The sequence below is a fragment of the Budorcas taxicolor genome, chromosome 8, assembly GCF_023091745.1.
Source record: "Budorcas taxicolor isolate Tak-1 chromosome 8, Takin1.1, whole genome shotgun sequence".
Lineage (NCBI taxonomy): Eukaryota > Metazoa > Chordata > Mammalia > Artiodactyla > Bovidae > Budorcas > Budorcas taxicolor.
In genome coordinates this window covers 91,619,485-91,641,048 of record NC_068917.1, presented here as the reverse complement: position 1 = coordinate 91,641,048, position 21,564 = coordinate 91,619,485, and the positions used below count along the sequence as shown (strand labels likewise).

At 42.6% G+C, this 21,564-nt stretch overlaps 1 protein-coding gene across 1 annotated transcript in view; it reads right to left on the bottom strand.

The window, feature by feature from the left end:
* SHC3 (SHC adaptor protein 3) overlaps positions 1-21,564 on the bottom strand; it is a 180,875-nt gene that overhangs the window by 120,694 nt on the left and 38,617 nt on the right. The window contains exon 2 of the mRNA XM_052645198.1: positions 5,413-5,483. Coding sequence (XP_052501158.1) covers positions 5,413-5,483 — 71 coding nt within the window. The remainder of the gene's footprint in view (positions 1-5,412; positions 5,484-21,564) is intronic.

Here is a 21,564-nt window from a genome sequence, read left to right as displayed (position 1 = left end):
GGTGAAAGGTTTTACCTTGGCCTTTTTCTTTTTTTGAGAGCATTGAGAGAATGTTGGAAGCCAGAAGTGACTGGACAAGCGAGCGTTACCAAGGCTGCCAGGTTGACTAGGGGAAGAGAGGGTGGATGGAGAGAAAAAGCTGGACTGAGGTTGTCCAGCTAGCCATCTTTCAGGCTGAGGATGGACCCCTCCACGCTCCTAATTGACAAGAGAACCCTGCAAGCCAGGCCGCCGTTCTCACTGTATCAGGCTGTATCAGGAGCATCCGCGATCGATCTTTAACACCACGTCTGCGGGTTCTCTTCTCCCTCTGGCCGCCAGGGCATGCTGGTTATTTTGTTCAAAATCATGGCCCTGTAGCCATCACAGTGCCCAGCACTGTCAGACCAGTTCCACATAGTCACACATCTACCATCTAACCAAACTCCCTAAGGGAAACATCAGACATAAAAGATCCCAACATCACAATGTTCAGTCTTACTTACCAGCTCATGGCTGATCCTGTGTCCATTACACTCTGCCCCCTCTTACTATGTGAGAAAGTTGTGGCCGGGTGACTCTGAACTTCAACTCATGCGAGCATCCATGATAAAAGTCTTCAGAGAACCCCATCGATAGGTTGAATCAGAACAGAAAGAGGGACTTCCTTAGTGGTCCAGTAGCTAAGACTCTGTGTTCCCAGTGCAGGGGGCCTGGGTCCGATCCCTGGTCAGGGAACTAGATCCCACATGCCACGACTGAGAGTTGGTGGCTGGTGTACCGCAACTATAACCTGGTACAGCCAAATAAATAAGAAATATTTTTTAAAAGAACAAAAGGAAATGCCTTCCTCAAAGAAGGAGGTTGTCCTTACACAAATTTTGAGTTTGGTTTCAAACCAAAAAGATTTCATACATATTCCTGGGAAATTTTCAAAACACCTGGACTCTGAAGCAGAACCCTCCAGCATGTTGATGCTAAGTGGAGTGCTAGGGAGCAATATCACCCATGGGCCATGCTGGTCAGGGTCTGGGCTAAACCTGCATCTTCAGGGCCCATTGAACTATGACAGTTTTAAAATAAGGGAAAGTGGCCAGTTAGCGCAGTTGGTTAGAGCATGGTTAATAAAATAAGGGAGACGAAAAGCCTAAACTAGATTCAACTGTTTTCTCTCTACAGTTTGTGTTGGTCTCTGCTCAACATTTTGTATATTTACAGGAACTCACCCTCACCTTCATTTACAGGAAGTGTAGCAAAGCCATGCACACTGAGTTCATGTGTCTATGTGAGGCTGAGTGGAAAGCAAACTTGACGGTTATTGGATGAATCCAAGCACTGCAGGAGGTCAGCTGGGATCGTTTAGAACCAAAAATACACGTCAGACCATCACACTTACTGTTGGAGAAGGACCAGCTTGCTGAGCGCTCTGGGTCTAACCGCATATATATTTACAGCCTTCCATGCCCTAAGAACAGCTTAAGGTGATTTCCAATAATAAATCAAATTTAACACGGTAAATCAAGTTAGCCGATGGGAAGGGGAAAGAAAGTAAGGCCTTGTTTTTCCTGTGACCATAGCACATGGGCGCTTCCTGTCACCCTGCAGGGTGGCCTGACAGGCTGCTCGCCCGAGTCAGACCAAAACCACACTCGCCACCCCGTCCCAGTCCACCCCATCTGATGGGGCACATCACTCTCTGACAGGAAGTACAGTAACTCAGTCCAAGCCATCCCCCGAGGCACAGGGTGTGGTCCCCATGGGCAGAGTGGCCGGTTGCCACAGCAGTGGCCATCAGCATTCTGCCAGTCTCCTCATGTGAAGACCTAGTGGCTTAATGCAGATGAAAGCGTAGGCCTCTGACTGACTTCCAGCTGGGGAGCTGGGTCCTCCCTGTTTCAGGCCCCCCACCTTCCCCAGGGTGACACCAAGCCGAGACCCTCCCCCTCGGCCCTCCGGGCTGCACAGCACAGTGAAATCCATGCAGGGAGAAAGGTGGTTCGCCACGTGGGTTTCAGGTTTCACAGACCATAAGGTGGCGCTGGTGATGGGGGAAACAACAGAGGACAGTTTCCTCAAGCTCTTGGGTGGCCCAGCTTCTGCCATGGGGTTCCTGTATGGCCTTAATAGTGCTGAGTTATAAGGGTGTGGGGAGGCATGCTGAGAGGGGTCACGTTGTGAGGTCAGAACTCAAGGGAGTCACCCTCTTCAAGGCCATGCAGGTGCAGGGACCAGGGGCACATTGGGAAGGTAGTTCTTCTCAGTTCAGTTCAGTTCAGTCGCTCAGTTGTGTCCGACTCTTTGTGACCCCATGGACTGCAGTACAACAGGTTTCCCTGTCCATGACCAACTAGTTCTTCTGCAAAAGTTTTTTCTTCATCTGTCAAGTGTCTCTGTCCCCTGAGCAGACTTTCATAAATACAGTAAGTCCCCACATATGATCCTTCAAGGTGTGTGTGTGTGTGTGTGTGTGTGTGTGTGCACGCTCAGTCGCTTCAGTCATGTCCAACTCTTTGTGACGCTATGGACTGTAGCCTGCCAGGCTCCTCTGTCCATGGGATTCTCCAAGCAAGAATCCTGGAGTGGGTTCCTATGCCCTTCTCCAGGGGATCTTCCCAACCCAGGAATCAAACTCAGGTCTCCTGCATCTCCTGCACTGCAGGCGGATTCTCTACAGCTGAGCCATCGGGGAAACCCAAACCTTCAAGTTGCAAACTTGCTAAGATGTGAACATGGTTCACATGTCCAAATCACATAAATTAGTTCACACGTGTGGCATACACTGTCACATGGGTGCATCCTCTACCAGTGGTTGTGCTTTGTGTACTTTACTACAGCATTGTCTAGAGTGTAGAGGTGCAGTATCTTTATTTCAAGTTCAGGAAGCCTGGAAGCAAGCATTACAGCAGCAGGGATGAAGCAGGTACTACTGTACTTTTCAAGGTACTGTACTGTAAGATTAAAAATGTTTTATTTATTTTTTTGCTTGCTTTTTTATATATTATTGGTGTGAAAAGTATTTTAAATCTTTTACAGTATAGTACTATATGGCTGGGCTTTCTAGGTGGCTCAGTGGTAAAGAATCTGCCTGCTAATACAGGAGACACAGGTTCAATCCCTGGGTCAGGAAGATCCGCTGGAGAAGGAAATGCCAATGCAATACAGTCTTCTTGCCTGGAGATCCCCATGGACAGAGGAGCCTGGCGGGCTACAATCCATAAGCTTGCAAGAGTTGGACATGACTTAGGGACAACAACAACAGCAGAACTTAACTACAACATTAGGTTTCCCTACAACCTTTCAAGAATGCCTTTAGTACGTATATAAAGCACATCAAGATGGGAGAATTTAATCACAGGTATGTTTAACACTCAGCTGCCACACAGACTAAATCACGCCACATCCACAGGACACCACTGAGCATTTTTGTCCTGGGTGTGAAGGCTGCTTTCTGATGTTGATTTGTCAAACCATTTCCTACAAGTGCTGTTTGGCTCGTAACAAAATAAGACAGAGGTCACATGATAAAAATGAGGCAAAAGACAAAAAGCATCACAGAGAAGAATAAACATAGTTTTCAAAAAGTTATATGTATGTATAACTGAATCACTTTGCAGTATAACAGAAATTAACATGATATCATAAATCAACTATATTTCAATTAAAATAAATATATTGATTTTTTTAAGTCTAATAAACCCAAGGCAATTCTGATATAATCGAAGTACAACACCAAGTTTCCTGACTCGAGGAATGGCACTTCACTTGGCCCATTCTGCACCTCTGCTAGAATCTAAATAGAATGGAATTGGATGTCTGCTCCACAGCTTTTTTCTACCACTACTATGATTTTATCTGCCCATTTGGCACCCAAAGAATGCCTAGACCTTGATCCAAAAGCACACTGGGATTGCTACTGTCCCCCCACCCCCACGCCCACCTCCATTCCTGAAAAGTAGGACTTGGCCATTTGCACGTGCATCTTTCTCCCCCAAAACAGGGGGTCTGGCAAAGCAGAACAGCAGCCATGGTAAAGACTCGAAAAATATTTCAGAAGAATTAAAGTGACATAAAATTATCTTGGCAGTTCTAGGACCTGTAAAGAAAATCCAGTAGAAATGGTCGACAATTCTGTTTAAAAAACGATGACACCATACACAACATTGTAAATCAAATATACTTCAGGTTTTTGAAGTTAAAAAAACAAAACAAAACAACTGCCACCCCCCATGAGAAGGTGACCAGGGTCAGGGGTTCCAGTGTCTGTAGGTCCGTGGTTAAGCATTCTGCCCACACCCCCGACACAGCACTGCCTTCTTACAGCTGGGATGAATGAGTGATTGACTAAACATTCAGACTTTTACTCTAACTGCTCTCACTTCAAAATACCATTCTTTTGCCTTGGCAATATCCATAAACCATTTTCTACAAATATGTGGAGATGGATTCTCCCCTTGGTGTAGATTACTACTGTGTTCACAGTAAGTGTGTCTTGAGTTGCTTGAGAGAGAAGGAGAACATCAACTCTTTTGAACATGAATTTCTTCAATGAGCAAGAAGAGGTTTCATTGTGATGCTTAAAATGTAGATTTGAGGTATGTAAATTACTGAGCAGCTAATTACCATAAATAATTGCTTTCTAAAGCTCAGTCTTTAGTTTTTGGCTTGCTAATGCAAAGATATCCAATAGACAAATTGGAATGAAATAAAACTGAGGCATTTTCTGAGGTCACTGTTTAAATTGAACAATGCCACTACTGCCAAAGCAATATAAGCTCATCACCTTCTGAAATGTAGCTATTGCACAAACCTAGTCTTAGCTTTCTGGTTCTCTTCTTCAAGATGACTTGAAATTGGCATTTTTCTAAAGATACAAGCTCTACTAGGCTATGGCTCTTATAAAAACATGCTTAAAAACAGAATTGGCCCTCAAAAAGTTTAAAATCTGGTTTAAAATATATAAACCTGCTCAAAATCCCTGATGCCTTAAAAGAATCAGTCTGCTTTCTAAATTATTACTCCTATTAAGATTTCTACTTCCAACTCTGTGCATTTTATTCTCTGTGTATACCACTGGAAATCCTCTCTTGACATCTTGATTGAAAAAAAAAAAAGAATTAACAGATTTAAAATATTAGTCTGGTCTTAGAGTTTCATTTATTAAAGAGACAAACATAAACACTCCATTGGTTTGCAACTTAATTATAAAAAGAGTTTGGAAGTGAGGAGTGTTCTTCAGGAAGCTTGTGTCAAGATATACATGTCACAAACATAGAAGAATGCTTGGGAGACTTGAGACAGTGGGTCCTGACTCCCTGTCACTGGTCACCAGCACTCAAGGGGCAGACTTTCCCTCTGGAAATTTCTAGTGGTTCACCTCAGAAATCATTCCTTTCTCAAGTAAAATCACAGGAGTCCATTTTCAAGAGGGCTTACCTGGTAATTTGCGTCCTTGTACTGAAGTCAAGTGACCTCATTGAGCGAAGAACTTCAATGCACCCCAGATACTGCAAAGAGAGAAAATGTAAGTCATGAGTCAGAGAACTAGATGAAGAGACGGTTCCTAACCAAAGCAAAGTCCTTTGGGGAGCCACACACATTTTTTCAGCCACATTATAACTTTTATTCATGGTAACACTTCATTCTGTTTCTATAGAAGTAATAACTCACACCCATCGTAAAACACCCTGAGTGCTTACATTTGGCACTATACTTAACTTTCACAAAACCCATTAGTAAGTTCACTTTCTTTAGCAATACATCTTCAGAAACTTTTGTTGAGGTATAACTTGTATGTCATAAAATGCAGAAATCATAAATGTACAGCTCAATGATCATTTAAACATGTACCTGTCATGTAACCACCACCCAACATCCCAACATCCCATTTCTAGTCCTTTACTAAATTTCCAGAAGTTTGTAATATTTAAAGAAAGAATGAAAACACTATAATACCAACATTTTGGCCAACCTTACACTTCACTATTTCGTAAATACATTTTGGGTTTTGAATAAACAATAGATTATCCCCAAAGGTGTTTTATGTTGGTTTACCAGAAAGACCTCTTCTGAATTATTTAACATACATTTTCAGAATTTCAACTTAACATCTAAATTTGTAGCTAAATTAGTTTATCAGTTTTATACATGAGAATGTATGTGTATATGTGAATATATGGCCACAGTTAGAGCTACAGACAAACAACTAGAATGGAAGAGATAGAATATTCGTGTTCCAAAGCCCTCGGGGGAGTTTGAAGGTACAGATGTTTTATACTAATGACTTTAAATTTAGACATAGCAGGAAGGGACCTCATGCTGTAGTACAGAAAAGACTGCATTTAAATTATACAGAAAACCTGAATTTGAGCCTGGCTCTGTCATATCTTCTTACATAACCTCAAGCAAAACTTTAAACGTCTCTGAAATGTGACTATTACTCCAACCATTGAACATTCACAGAGTTATTTAAATACCACCACCTCCATCAGTTAAGTGGGTACCATGAAGAGTCACAGAGACATATGAATAAGATGACCACCAACCTTGCAGAGTCATATGATTAAAGGGACAATATCACAGAATCATGTGAATATCAAGACCAGCATCACAGGGTTATATAACCACCACCACCACCAAAGTCGAAGACTTACGCAAATACCACATCCATCATCACAAACGTACATGAGTACCATGACCAACATTACAGAGTTATGTGTACTACAACGAGGTCACAAGTCACAGGAAAACGATGAACAACAGTGCATGATTACGTGACTACCACTATCGCTATTATAGACTTGTGTGGGTGCCATCATCGCTACAGCAGGGCTAGACGATGACCACCGTCACTAAGATATACGGAGACCACGACCCCCTGTGCCGAGTTACAGGACTGTCAAGACCAGCACTGTCACAGTTATGTGAACATCACAACCACATCCCAGAGCTACGTGAGTACCATCACCAGCAACATTAAAAAGTGAAGTGATTACTTCAACCAAAGTGGCAAAGTTGTGTCAATAACTCTGAAATGTGTGATGACCATTCCTACCACCACTCCAGTTATGGAAACCTCCATGCCCACCACTGCAGATGTGTGAATATGACATGACCACTGCAGGTCATCTAGTTACTATGCCCACCATCACAGAGCTACTGAAGACCGTTTTATAACACTGAAGAATTATATGATACCACCAACACCACCATCGGAAAATGTGAATTCTGTGACTACTCTCTCAGTTATGGGAATATCACTACCTCACAGTGCCATGTTAATGCCAACACGACCATCACTGTAGAGCTGTGTGAATTCCATGCCCAAGTCCTGGTGTTATCTGAATTACACCATCACTGTCCTCACAAGATCTGTGAATAACAATATCAATGCCACCCAATTATGCCAACACCATGACAAAATAACATCTTAGGATTATGAATACTGTGATGAATTGCAGTGTCTATGAAGACAACCTTCCTCAGTGATGCGGGGTCGTGTGAATACAAGACCTCTGCCACACAGTTATTTGAATATCACATGTTGCGCTGAGCCCTACAGGCTGCAAGCCCTGCACTTGCCCCACTTCAAGACCCAAGAAAGAGCTGGTGTCAGCAACAGAGACATCGATGGCTTAATGGATGAGGGGAATCTCACATGTCTGAAGCAAGGTCCCGGAGCAACAACCCACCATGTGCAGCAGACAGCGGGCAGAACAGGGCAGTAGTCTTCATTCCTAGGGGGAGAGGGAGGTTACCAGTTATAGGGGGAACTGACATCAGGTTGGCTATCAGTTACCAGGGAAACCAGGAGGGGAGCATGTCCGTAATGGCCCATTTGATAAGGTTTCATGGTGGAGATGCTCTAAACCAAAGCTTAGAATGATCACCGGCTGGGGCCGGGGGCAAGGATGTGGGAAGGTCAGTCATGTGAGTAGGGTGTAGGTATAGCTGGCACTGGTCAAGCAGGGGATGTACAGAGAGCAAGAAAACAGCCATCTTGGGTGGCCAGATCATCCACCACCTCTGCCTCAACAATGATGATATGTGAAATGCAAACCCCTGGCCAACCTCCAAGGGCCATGGAGATAACATCAGCAACATCATAAAGTCATATGAATGCACCTGTCACAGTGGCACATTGTGTGTATGCAAATACCACCACCACGATAGGGCTGTGTGGATACCATGATCGACATCACGGCTATGGGAGCCGTGGGAGCTATGGGAATAGACAGCCACCGATGAGGTTATGAGAAGACTATCACTAACACAACCACTGAGTTATGTGATTACCACAACCAACACCGCAGGTTGTGTGAACAGCATAAACAACATCCAACATCATTTCAATGCAATCAGCAACACTGCAGATACGTGAATATCATGTCCACCACAGCAGAATTCTGTGAAGACCGTCTGCACCCACTCCACAGAATAACCCATAACAAGCTCACCACTGCAGAGGCAGATGAACGCTACCACTTAGATCCTTGCAGAGTCACATGAATACCACAGCCACCAGCTCTGCAGAGATATATGGATATGACCACAACCAACATCACAGATTCTCGTGAATACCACCACCAACGCTAATGCAAAGCTCTGTGAATTCCTTGACGAATGTGCAGAGTAACGTGTAGACCAGCTTCTCAGAGTTGTCATTACCACCACTACAACCTTCACAGGCATGCCAGTACCTCCACCACAGTTACAGTTATATGAAGACCATGTCAGACTTCAGGGAATTATACAGGATGACCAATACTGCCACATTCACAGCACTGCATGAACATCACCACCAACACTGCCAAGTTGAATTACCCTCCCATGGGTCTGTAGCAATGTGTCCTGTTCCCACCAATGTCTAAGCAAGTTTACTTCTCTACCCTCTGTAACAGCGGACAACATCAATCTTTTGAAACTTTGCTTCTCGTGGGCAAAAGCATTTCTTTTCTGTTGTTGTTTTCATTTGAATCTCCCTGTCATCTAATCAGATGGTGTAGTTTTCTCATTTGTTTATTGCTATTTGCACTTCTTTTTCTGTTAACTGACTGTTCATATCTTTGGTCCAGTCTTCTATTAGGTTCATCATCTTTTTCTTCTAGATTAATGTGATGTTAATCTTTTGATGGTCAGTTTCTACATTTTGGGCTTCCCTGGCAGCTCAGAGGTTAAAGCATCTGCCTGCAATGCAGGAGACCTGGGTTGGGAAGATCCCCCGGAGAAGGAAATGGCAACCCACTCCAGTCTTCTTGCCTGGAGAATCCCATGGACAAAGGAGCCTGGTGGGCTACAGTCCACGGGGTCACCAAGAGTCAGACATGACTGAGTGACTTCACTTCACTTCACTTTTCTACGTTTTACCTAAAAGAACTTGTTACCATAGTAATATAGTAATATTTCCTGTGATTACGCGTCTATCCTTTCTGGTGTGGCTTTGGAATGCTCTATCTTACATGAGAAGGTCTTGTGTCCACTGATTCTCATAATACTCTTCCAAATTTTATTTTAAGAATATTTATTTATTATTTACCTATCTACGCTCTCACTTTACTTAACAGTTTTCATCTAGCTTTTTAATCTTTTGGGGATTTATTTGTCTATATAGGCTATGGCATGAATCATAATGCTAGCTTCCAAATGGACTACTACTTATATGAGTTGTTGTTGTTCAGTTGCTAAGTCATGTCCGAATCTTTGCAACCCCATGGACTACAGCATGCCAGGCTACCCTGTCTTTCACTATCTCTGAGAGTTTCCTCAAATGTATGTCCATTGAGTATGTCCATGTCAGTGATGGCATCCAATCATCTCATTCCCTGTGGTCCCCTTCTCCTCCTGCCCTCAATCTTTCCCAGCATCATTTCTTTTCCAATGAGTGAGCTCTTTGCATCAGGTAGCCAAAATCTTGGAGCTTCAGCTTCAGCAGCAGTCCTCCCAATGAATAGCCACGGTTGATTTCCTTTGGGATTGACTGATTTGATCTCCTTGCTGTCAAAGGGGCTCTCAAGAGTCTTCTCCAGTACCACAGTTTGAAAGCATCAATTCTTCAGCCATCAGCCTGCTTTATGGTTCAACTCTCACATCCATAATAAATGATTACCAGAAAAACAATAGCTTTGACTATACAGACCTTGATCTGATAAGTGATTTCTCTGCTTTTGAATATGCTGTCTAGGTTTGTCATAGCTTTTCTTCCAAGGAGAAAGCATCTTTTAATTTCATCTCTGCTGTCACCATCCACAGTGATTTTGGAGCCAATGAGAATAAACTCTTCCACTGTTTCCACTTTTCCCCTATCTGTTTGCCATGAAGTGATGGGACTAGATGCCATGATCTTAGTTTTTAGAAAGTTGAGTTTCAAGCCAGCTTTTTCTCTCTCTTCTTTCACCCTCATCAAGAGGCTCTTTATTTCTTCTTTGCTTTTTGACATTAGAGTGGCATCATCTGCATATTTGAGGTTGCTGATATTTTTCCTAGCAATCTTGATTTCAGCTTGTGAGCCATCCAGCCCAGCATTTCATATAATGACTCTGAGGCTTCCCTGGTGACTCAGATGGTAAAGAATCCACCTGCAATGCAGGAGACCCAGGTTCAATCCCTGGGTGGGAAAGATCCCCCAGAGAAGAGAATGGCTACACACTCTGGTATTCTTGCCTGGAGAATTCCACGGACAGAGGAGCCTGGGGTTGCAAAGACTGGGACACAATTGAGGGACTAACTTTCACTTTTCACCCTACATATAAGTTAAATAAGCAGGGTGACAATATACAGCCTTGATGTACACCTTTCCCAATTTTGAACCAGCCAGTTGATTCTTGTCCAGTTCTAACTCTGCTTCTTGACATGCATACAGGTTTCTCAGGAGGCAGGTAAGGTGCTCTAATATTTTCCTCTCTTTAAGAATTTTCCACAGTTTGTTGTAATCCACACAGGATAGCTCAATTGGTAAAGAATCTGCCTGCAAAGCAGGAGACCCCAGTTCTATACCTGAGTTGGAAAGATCCGCAAGAAAAGAGACAAGCTACCCACTCCAGTATTCTTGGGCTTCCCTGGTGGCTCAGCTGGTGAAGAATCTGCCTGCAATGTGGGAAACCTGGGTTCAGTCCCTGAGTTGGGAAGATCCCCTGCAGAAGTGAAAGACTAAATACTTCAGTAGTCTGGTCTGGAGAATTCTATGGACTACATACAGTCCACAAGATCGCAAAGAGTCGGAATGACTGAGTGACTTTCACTTTCATTCACTTCACACAGTCAAAGGCTTTAGCATACTCAATGAAGCTGAAGTAGAGGTTTTTGGAATTCCTTTGCTTTCTCTATGACTAAACAGATGTTTACAATTTGATCTCTAGCTCCTCTGCCTAAGCTAAATCCAGCTTGTACATCTGGAAGTTCTTGGTTCATGTACTACATAAAAGTCTAGCTTGAAGGATTTTGAGCGTGACCTTGCTAGAATGTGAAATGAGTGAAACAGTGCAGTAGTTTGAATATTCTTCAGCACTGCCTTTCTTTGGAATTAGAACGAAAGCTGGTCTTTTCCAGTCCTGTGGCCATTGCTGAGTTTCCCAAACTTGCTGGCATATTGAGTGTAGCACTTGATCCTAACAGCATCATTTTTCAGGATTTGAAGTAGCTCAGCAAGAATTCCATCACCTCCACTAGCTTTTTTTGTAGTAAAGCTTCCTAAGGTCCACTTGACTTCTCACTCCAGGATGTCTGGCTCTAGGTTAGTGACCACACCATTATGATTCAGTTGAGTTCACTTCAGTAGCTCAGTCGTGTCTGATTCTTTGTGACCCCATGAATTGCAGCATGCCAGGCCTCCTTGCCCATCAGCAACTCCCAGAGTTCACTCAGACTCATGTCCATCGTGTCAGTGATGCCATCCAGCCATCTCATCCTCTGTCGTCCCCTTCTCCTACTTCCCCCAATCCCTCCCAGCATAAGAGTCTTTTCCAATGAGTCAACTCTTCGCATCAGGTGGCCAAAGTACTGGAGTTTCAGCTTCAGCATCATTCCCTCCAAAGAAATCCCAGGGCTGATCTCCTTCAGAATGGACTGGTTGGATCTCCTTGCAGTCCAAGGGACTCTCAAGAGTCTTCTCCGACACACAGCTCAAAAGCATCAATTCTTCGGTGCTCAGCTTTCTTCACAGTCCAACTCTCATATCCATACATGACCACTGGAAAAACCATAGCCTTGACTAGATGGACATTTGTTGGCAAAGTAATGTCTCTGCTTTTCAACATGCTATCTAGTTTGGTCATAACTTTTCTTCCAAGGAGCAAGCGTCTTTTAATTTCATGGCTGCAATCACCATCTGCAGTGATTTTAGAGCCCCCCAAAATAAAGTCTGACACTGTTTCCACTGTTTCCTCATTTATTTCCCATGAAGTGATGGGACCAGATGCCATGATCTTCGTTTTCTCAATGTTGAGCTTTAAGCCAACTTTTTCACTCTCCTCTTTCACTTTCATCAAGAGGCTGTTTAGTTCCTCTCCACTTTCTGCCATAAGGGTGGTGTCATCTGCATATCTGAGGTGATAGATATTTCTCCCGGCAATCTTGATTCCAGCTTGTGCTTCTTCCAGCCCAGTGTTTCTCATGATGTACTCTCCATAGAAGTTAAATAAGCAGGGTGACAATATACAGCCTTGACGTACTCCTTTTCCTATTTGGAACCAGTCTGTTGTTCCATGTCCAGTTCTAACTATTGCTTCCTCACCTGCATATAGGTTTCTCAAGAGGCAGGTCAGGTGGTCTGGTATTCCCATCTCTTTCAGAATTTTCCACAGTTTATTGTGATCCACACAGTCAAAGGCTTTGGCATAGTCAATAAAGCAGAAATAGATGTTTTACTGGAACTCTCTTGCTTTTTTCGATGACCCAGCAGATGTTGGCAATTTGATCTCTGGTTCCTCTGACTTTTCTAAATCCAGCTTGAACATCTGGAAGTTCACAGTTCACATATTGCTAAAGCCTGGCTTGGAGAATTTTGAGCATTACTTTACCAGCGTGTGAGATGAGTGCAATTGGGCAGTAGTTTGAGCATTCTTTGGCATTGCCTTTCTTTGGAATTGGAATGAAAACTGACCTTTTCCAGTCCTGTGGCCACTGCTGAGTTTTCCACATTTGCTGGCATATTGAGTGCAGCACTTGCACAGTATCATCTTTCAGGATGTGAAACAGCTGAACTGGAATTCCATCACCTCCACTAGTTTTGTTCATAGTGATGCTTTCTAAGGCCCACTTGACTTTACATTCCAGGATGTCTGGCTCTAGGTGAGTGATCACATCATTGTGATTACCTTGGTCATGAAGATCTTTTTTGTACAGTTCCTCTGTGTATTCTTGCCACCTCTTCTTAATATCTTCTGCTTCCTTTAGGTCCATACCATTTCTGACCTTTATCAAGCCCATCTTTGCATGAAATGTTCCCTTGGTATCTCTAATTTTCTTGAAGAGATCTCTAGTCTTTTCCATTCTGTTGTTTTCCTCTATTTCTTAGCATTGATCACTGAAGAAGGCTTTCTTATCTCTTCTTCCTATTCTTTGGAACTCTGGATTCAGATGCTTATATCTTTCCTTTTCTCCTTGGCTCTTCACTTCTCTTCTTTTCACAGCTATTTGTAAGGCTTCCCCAGACAGCCATTTTGCTTTTTTGCATTTCTTTTCCATGGAGATGGTCTTGTTCCCTGTCTCCTGTACAATGTCACGAACCTCATTCCATAGTTCATCAGGCACTCTATCTATCAGATCTAGGCCCTTCAATCTATTTCTCACTTCCACTGTATAATCATAAGGGATTTGATTTAGGTCATACCTGAATGGTCTAGCGGTTTTCCCTACTTTCTTCAATTTAAGTCTGAATTTGGCAATAAGGAGTTCATGATCTGAGCCACAGTCAGCTCCTGGTCTTGTTTTTGTTGACTGTATAGAGCTTCTCCATCTTAGGCTGCAAAGAATATAATCAATCTGATTTCGGTGTTGATCATCTGGTGATGTCTGTGTGTAGAGTCTTCTCTTGTGTTGTTGGAAGAGGGTGTTTGCTATGACCAGTGCATTTTCTTGGCAAAACTCTATTAGATTACTCAAGTCATTAAGAGCTTTTGCGTACAGTTCTTCTGTGTATTCTTGCCACTCCTTAATATCTTTTGCTTCTTGTAGGTCCATGCCATTTCTGTCCTTTATTGTGCCCATCTTTGCATGAAATGTTCCGTTGTTATCTCGAATTTCTTGAAGAGATCTCTCATCGTTCCCATTCTATTTTTCCTCTCTATTTCTTTGCATTGTTCTCCTAAGAAAGTGTTCTTATCTCTCCTTGCTATTCTCTGGAACTCTGCATTCAGTTGAGTATATCTTTCCCTTTCTTCTTAGCCTTTCTCTTCTCTTCTCAGCTATTTGTAAGGCTCATACAAGTACTTAAGTAAGAACTTATATGAATATCACTGATTTAATCATTCATTCATGTCTCGCTGGATTAATGTGCCAACTTTGTGGTATATTAAATTCCTATTTCTGTATGGACCTTTATCTGAACTTTCTTATATGTCATTGGTCAATTTATGAGTCTCTGGTGCTTATTTTTCCTTAAGAACTTTAAGATTATTTAGTGAAGTTCTCCCACACCCCAAAAACCATTTGAATTCCATTGAAATTTCATATGCTACCTTGAAAAGAATTTACATTTATTATTAAGTATTTTATCCACAAACATGAGAGTTGTCTCAAATTCAGATATTATTTATTGCCTTTAATAAGACTTTGTAGCCTTTATTATATAAGTCTCATACTTTTCTTTGGTGTATTCCAAGGCATTTTTGGGCTCCAAAATCACTGCAGATGGTGATTGCAGCCATGAAATTAAAAGACACTTACTCTTTGGAAGGAAAGTTATGACCAACTTAGACAGCATATTAAAAAGCAGAGACATTACATTGTCAACAAAAGTCCATCTAGTCAAGGCTATGGTTTTTCCAGTAGTCATGTATGGATGTGAGAGTTGGACTATAAAGAAAGCTGAGCATCGAAGAATTGATGCTATTGAACTACAGCATCAATTGGAGAAGACTCTTGAGAGTCCCTTGGATGCAAGGAGATCCAACCAGTCCACCCTAAAGGAGATCAGTCCTGGGTGTTCATTGGACGGACTGATGTTGAAGCTGAAACTCCAATACTTTGGCCACCTGATGTGAAGAGCTGACTCATTTGAAAAGACCTTGATGCTGGGAAAGAATGAGGGCAGGAGGAAGGGTGACAGAGGATGAGATGGTTGGATGGCATCACTGACTCAATGGACATGAGTTTGAATAAACTGCAAGAGTTGGTAATGGACAGGGAGGCCTGGCATGCTGTGGTTCATAGAGTCGCAAAGATTTGGACACGACTGAGTGACTGAACTGAAGGCATTTTCGTATAAATTTTGATAACCAGAGGGAATGAGAGTTTGACTTTTCCATCATGTGTCTACCTGGTTTTTACCATATAGAAAATTCGATCAATGGGCTCCAGAGATGTACAAAATTGAAGCATTGTGCAAGCCTGGACAATGGAGCCCAGAAAACCTCCCAGAATTGAGGACAACCTCCTACCACCAAAGAGACTGAAGCATACAACACAGCGTAAAGTCAGGAAATTTAGATGCAGAAGTTTCCACATTAGCCTCATAGGACTTCCAGAAAAATAAAAGAAAAAAGTAGAGGGACAGTTCTCTTTCAGCACCAAATATATGAAAACAAATAACACAAAAAGGATGAAGAAGCGTACTAAGCCAAGAATCTTATATCCACCCAAACTAGCATTCAAATAGGAGGGCAAAGCAAAGACTCAGAAAGTTAACCACCCACAGACGTTCTCTGAAAGAATTATTTCAGGAAAACAAGGACTACAAAAAAGAGAAGGATGTGGGCTGCAAGAAACAATGATAAGAAAAGAATCAACAAAATTTACAGGTACACTTTATACCTAAGCAATTATTGATGCATAACTCTAATTCTTTTTTATACTGATGGGAAGCTAAAATCTCAGATGGTCTCAATATGGTTGGTAGGGGACAAAGAAAAAGAGTGGTGGAGGAGGATAAGGGAAACTTGCTGAAGGAGACTGGACCACATAAGCATATGAACATGAGGATGCTTAGTTCACTGGGTCCACCTTCGGAGACCTAGGGCACAGAGAGGAGACAAAGACGGTGCAGGTACTGCTGGGAAGAGCAGTGGGAAGGAGGAATGGTTCAGGAGGAGTATTAGCTCTGAATCCTTCTATGTTGTTTATAGACATTTTACATAGCAAGAACATGTTTGTTTATTACTCATGCAATTACAAAATGAGGGAAAATTAAAAATATTTTCCACCAAAAGAAACAGACCATGCTTAATAAAACTGGACCTCCAAGCCATGATGCAGATGGACCAAAAAGTTATTAAGGCCATCTGGTGTCTCAAATGACAAAGGATTTTAAGCAGCCCTCCCGGATCCTCTAGAGAGCTACCTTGTTCTGATGATGCAATAGTGAGGGAAGTGATCCATGAAACCAGCCACACCTCTCAGGCAGGCTACTTCTATGATGGGTGTCTTTGAACTCCAGCCTCAGAGTTGATCAAGGATGTGTGTGTGATCGCAGCCAGACCAACAAGTCACAGTCCTGGGGGTTTTGGTGGAACTGTCTTGACCAGGGCAGCTTCTGAGAGCTGTGGTGGTGGTGGTCGTTTAGTCACTAAGTCATGTCCAACTCTTGTGACCCATGGACTGTAGCCATGGGTCTACAGTCCAGTTGACAGTCCATAGCTCTTCTGTCCAGTTAATAGTAGCTGTTCCTCAGTCCCCATACCTTTACTTCCAGAGGTTAGAAGAGTTTATGAATAACTAACCCTGGTGACTTCTAGCTTCATTGCCTATAAGAGGCCCCGTTCCAATTTCATTTGGAATGATGGTAAGCCCAGGCTTATTATTTTCAACCATGGCCCCTAAATGGGAATGTCATCCATGTTGCATGAACTCCTTACTGCAAAATTCAGACTTAAATCGAAGAAAGTAGGGGAAATCACTAGCATTCAGGTATGACCTAAATCAAATCCCTTATGATTATACAGTGGAAACAACAAATAGATCCAAGGGATTAGATCTGATAGAGTGCCAGAAGAACTATGGACAAAGATTCATGACATTGTACAGGAGACAGTGATCAAGACCATTCCCAAGAAAAACAAATGCAAAAAGGCAAAATGATTGTCTGAGGAGGCCTTACAAATAGCTGAGAAAAGAGAAGTGAAAGGCAAAGGAGAAAAGGAAATGTATAATTATTTGAATGCAGAGTTCTAAAGAATAGCAAGGAGAGATTTTTTTTTTTTAAAAAGCCTTTCTCAGTAATCAATGCAAAGAAATAGAAGAAAACAATAGAATGGGAAAGACTAGAGATCTCTTCAAGAAAATTAGAGCTACCAAGGGAACATTTCATGCAAAGATGGGCTTGATAAAGGTCAGAAATGGTATGGACCTAAAGGAAGCAGAAGATATTAAGAAGAGGTGGCAAGAATACACAGAATTATACAAAAAAGATCATAAATATCCAGATAATCATTACGGTGTGATCACTCACCTAGAGCCAGACATCTTGGAATGTGAAGTCAAGTGGGCCTTAGAAAGCATCACTATGAACAAAGCTAGTGGAAGTGATGGAATTTCAGTTGAGCTATTTCAAATTCTAAAAGATGATGCTGTGAAAGTGCTGCACTCAATATGCCAGCAAATTTGGAAAACTCGGCAGTAGCCACAGGACTGGAAAAGCTCAGTTTTCATTCTAATCACAAAGAAAGGCAATGCCAAAGAATGCTCAAACTACCACCCAATTGTACTCATCTCCCACACTAGTAAAGTAATGCTCAAAATTCTCCAAACCAGGCTTCAACAATATGCAAATCTTAAACTTCTAGATGTTCAAGCTGGATTTAGAAAAGGCAGAGGAACCAGAGATCAAATTGCCAACATCTGCTGGATCATCGAAAAAAGCAAGAGAGTTCCAGAAAAACATCTATTTCTGCTTTATTGACTATGTCAAAGCCTTTGACTGTGTGGATCACAATAAACCGGAAAATTCTGAAAGAGATGGGAATACCAGACCACCTGACCTGCCTCTTGAGAAATCTGTACGCAGGTCAGGAAGCAACAGTTAGAACTGGACATGGAACAACAGACTGGTTCCAAATAGAAAAAGGAGTCCGTCAAGGCTGTATATTGTCACCCTGCTTATTTAACTTCTATGCAGAGTACATCATGAGAAACACTGGGGTAGATGAAACACAAGCTGGAATCAAGACTGCCGGGAGAAATGTCAATAACCTCAGATATGCAGATGACACCACCCTTATGGCAGAAAGTGAAGAAGAACTAAAGAGCATCTTGATGAAAGTAAAAGAGGAGAGTGAAAAAGTTGGCTTAAAGCTCAACATTGAGAAAACGAAGATCATGGCATCTGGTCCCATCACTTCATGGCAAATAGATGGGGAAACATTGGAAACAATGGCTCACTTTATTTTTCTGGGCTCCAAAATCACTGCAGATGGTGATTGTAGCCATGAAATTAAAAGACGCTTACTCCTTGGAAGAAAAGTTATGACCAACCTAGACAGCATATTAAAAAGCAGAGACATTACTTTGCCAACAAAGTCCATCTAGTCAAGGCTATGGTTTTTCCAGTAGTCATGTATGGATGTGAGAGTTGGACTGTGAAGAAAGCTGAGCGCTGAAGTATTGATGCTTTTGAACTGTGGTGCTGGAGAAGACTCTTGAGAGTCCCTTGGACTGCAAGGAGATCGAACGAGTCCATCCTAAAGGACATCAGTCCTGGGTGTTCATTGGAAGGTCTGAAATTGAAGCTGAAATGCCAATACTTTGGCCATCTGATGTAAACAACTGACTCATTTGAAAAGACCCTGATGCTGGGAAAGATGGAGGGCAGGAGAAGAAGGGGACGACAGAGGATGAGATGGTTGGATCCCATCACCGACTCAATCAACATGTGTTTGGGTAGGCTCTGGGAGTTGCTGTTGGACAGGGAGGCCTGGCATGCTGCAGCTCATGGGGTCACAAAGAGTCAGACAAGACTGAGCAACTGAACTGAACTGAATATAAGCATTTGTTTACTGCATATGTGCTAAGTCACTTCAGTCATGTCTGACTCTATGCAACCCTATGCACTGTAGCTTGCTAGGCTCCTCTGCCCATGGGATTCTCCAGGCAAGAATACTGAAGTGAATTGCTATTCACTTAAATACTAAGTGAATTGCTTCTCCAGGGGATCTTCTTGGCCCAGGGATCGAACCTGCATCTCTTACATCTCCTGCATAGGCAGGCAGGTTCTTTACCACTAACACCATCTGGGAAGCCCATTGTTTACTAACTACATGTAAAAAGACCTACACCATTCACATCACAAGTGTTAATGAACACTTATCTGCACCTGTTAGGAGGCTCACATAGAAAGAACTTGAACAGGCATCATGCCTTTGAAGACCTCACAGTTTACTGGTCATTCTTTGACAGCTACATCATGGGGCAGCAAAAGAAATGTGTCAGAACAAGGAAGACAAATTGCTGGGAAATCAAAGGAGAGACCATGAAGAGATGTCCAAATGTACTGTGTATATGAGGCAGTGAATCTCAAAGTGTGGTCCCCTGGCCAGCCGCAGCATCTCAGAACCTGTTAGAAATTCCTGCAAGCTCTCCAGGGATTCTGATGTCCACTCAAGTCTGAGATTTGTCTATATAAATACTGATTTAACATTCCAACCTTTCTTTATCTGATCAATGTTGTACAAAGGCTGCTGCTAAGTCGTGTCAGTCATGTCCGACTCTGTGCGACCCCATAGATGGCAGCCCAACAGGCTCCTCTGTCCCTGGGATTCTCCAGGCAAGAATACTGGAGTGGGTTGTCATTTCCTTCTCCAATGCATGAAAGTGAAAAGTGAAAGTGAAATCGCTCAGCTGTGTCCGACTCTTAGCGACCCCATGAACTGTAGCCTTACCAGGCTCCTCTGGCCATGGGATTCTCCAGGCAAGAGTACTGGAGTGGGTTGCCATTGCCTAAGGCTATGTAAGTTCAAATCTTGGTTTTTCCATTTAATAGTTGAAACCTTAGTTTGTTTGCTTTTTAGTTAATTCTCCCATAGCCTGGGGCTTCCCAGGTGGCACAGTAGTAAAGAATCTGCCTGCCAATGCAGGAGGCGTAAGAGTCGCAGGTTCGATCCCTGGGTCAGGAAGACCCCCTGTAGGAGGGCATGGCAACCCACTCCAGTATCCTTGCCTGGGAAATCCCATGGACAGAGGAGTCTGGAGTGTTACAGCCCATGGGGTCGCAAAGAGTCAGACATGACTTAGCAACTGAGCGAGCATACAAGTGCACACCTAGAGCCTTACCTTCCTTAAATCAGAACAGTGGTGACAACATGTCTCCTGGAATTGCTGTGAGTAAAACTCACCTGTAAAATATTTCACATAACTCCTGACATACACATGGCTTAAGATACCAGTAATATTATTATTTTGTGCACTTCAGGCCAAGTTCCTAAGGGTATCTTCATAAATGTGGCTGAGGGTTCAACTACAGTTTATATTTAGTTTAAAATGGCGTATGTTTCAGTGTGTTTTATTTTTTTTCATACTCCAGCTAGCCTTGAGGGTCTCAGAATTTTGTAGCTTTTGGCTTCTCCTGCTTTCTGAAGTAAACCTGGTAATAGCCCCCAGGTAGGGCATCCAAATATCCCAAATCTTGGGAAACTGATGGCATAACATTGGTAAATGGACTCTGTGAAAACCCAAGTTCATGATATTAAATAAAGAATTTCCAATCGTGTCTGAAGACTTTCTTCAGGAAACAGAGGAATACAGGCAAACAACACTATTATTAAAAATAATAACTCAAGGGCACAGAATAAAATCAGCTTTCTGGATGAGAAGCGTTAAAAGCAAAAACATCTGGGGTTGGAGACAGAGTTCCTGTAACAGAAGTGAGTGTCACTGATAGAATAAACTGAGCCAGCTTGTTCAAGAATTCAAAGGAAAAATTTTAAAGAATTCAAAGAAATAATAGGGTGTGTAGGCAAGAATCCAGAGCCATCAGAAAAACAACTGCAACTTACAAAGATTCTGAAAGAAAACTCAGTTCATCCAGAGCAGGAGGAAAATAAGGGGAAATGTTCCTTCAATACAGAAGAAAAGAGTGATAACCGCCAATAGCAGTGAGACAAAAGTCATCATTTTGTAAAAGAGGGTCTTGATAAAGACGTTTCTCAGCAACTGTGTGCCTGAGCCAGCTACAAATGAATGCAAAGGGCAGGAAGCAAAAAAAAAAAAAAGGTTGGGAAAAGATTAGCCACAGATCTCTCACCCTCCACCGACTCTGATGGCTCTTGCCTCACCCCAAGAACTGGGACTGCCTCCTCAGAAGTCTACCTGGAGACACAGTCCCTGCCATGAGTGCCTGAGGATGAGGGTGACATCAGAACTGTCTTAGCAGGTGCGTTTTTCCCTGCCCCACCAGGTGTTTTAGGAAGTGAAGGAGACTGGGGGTCAGGGACATATTGCTGGAGC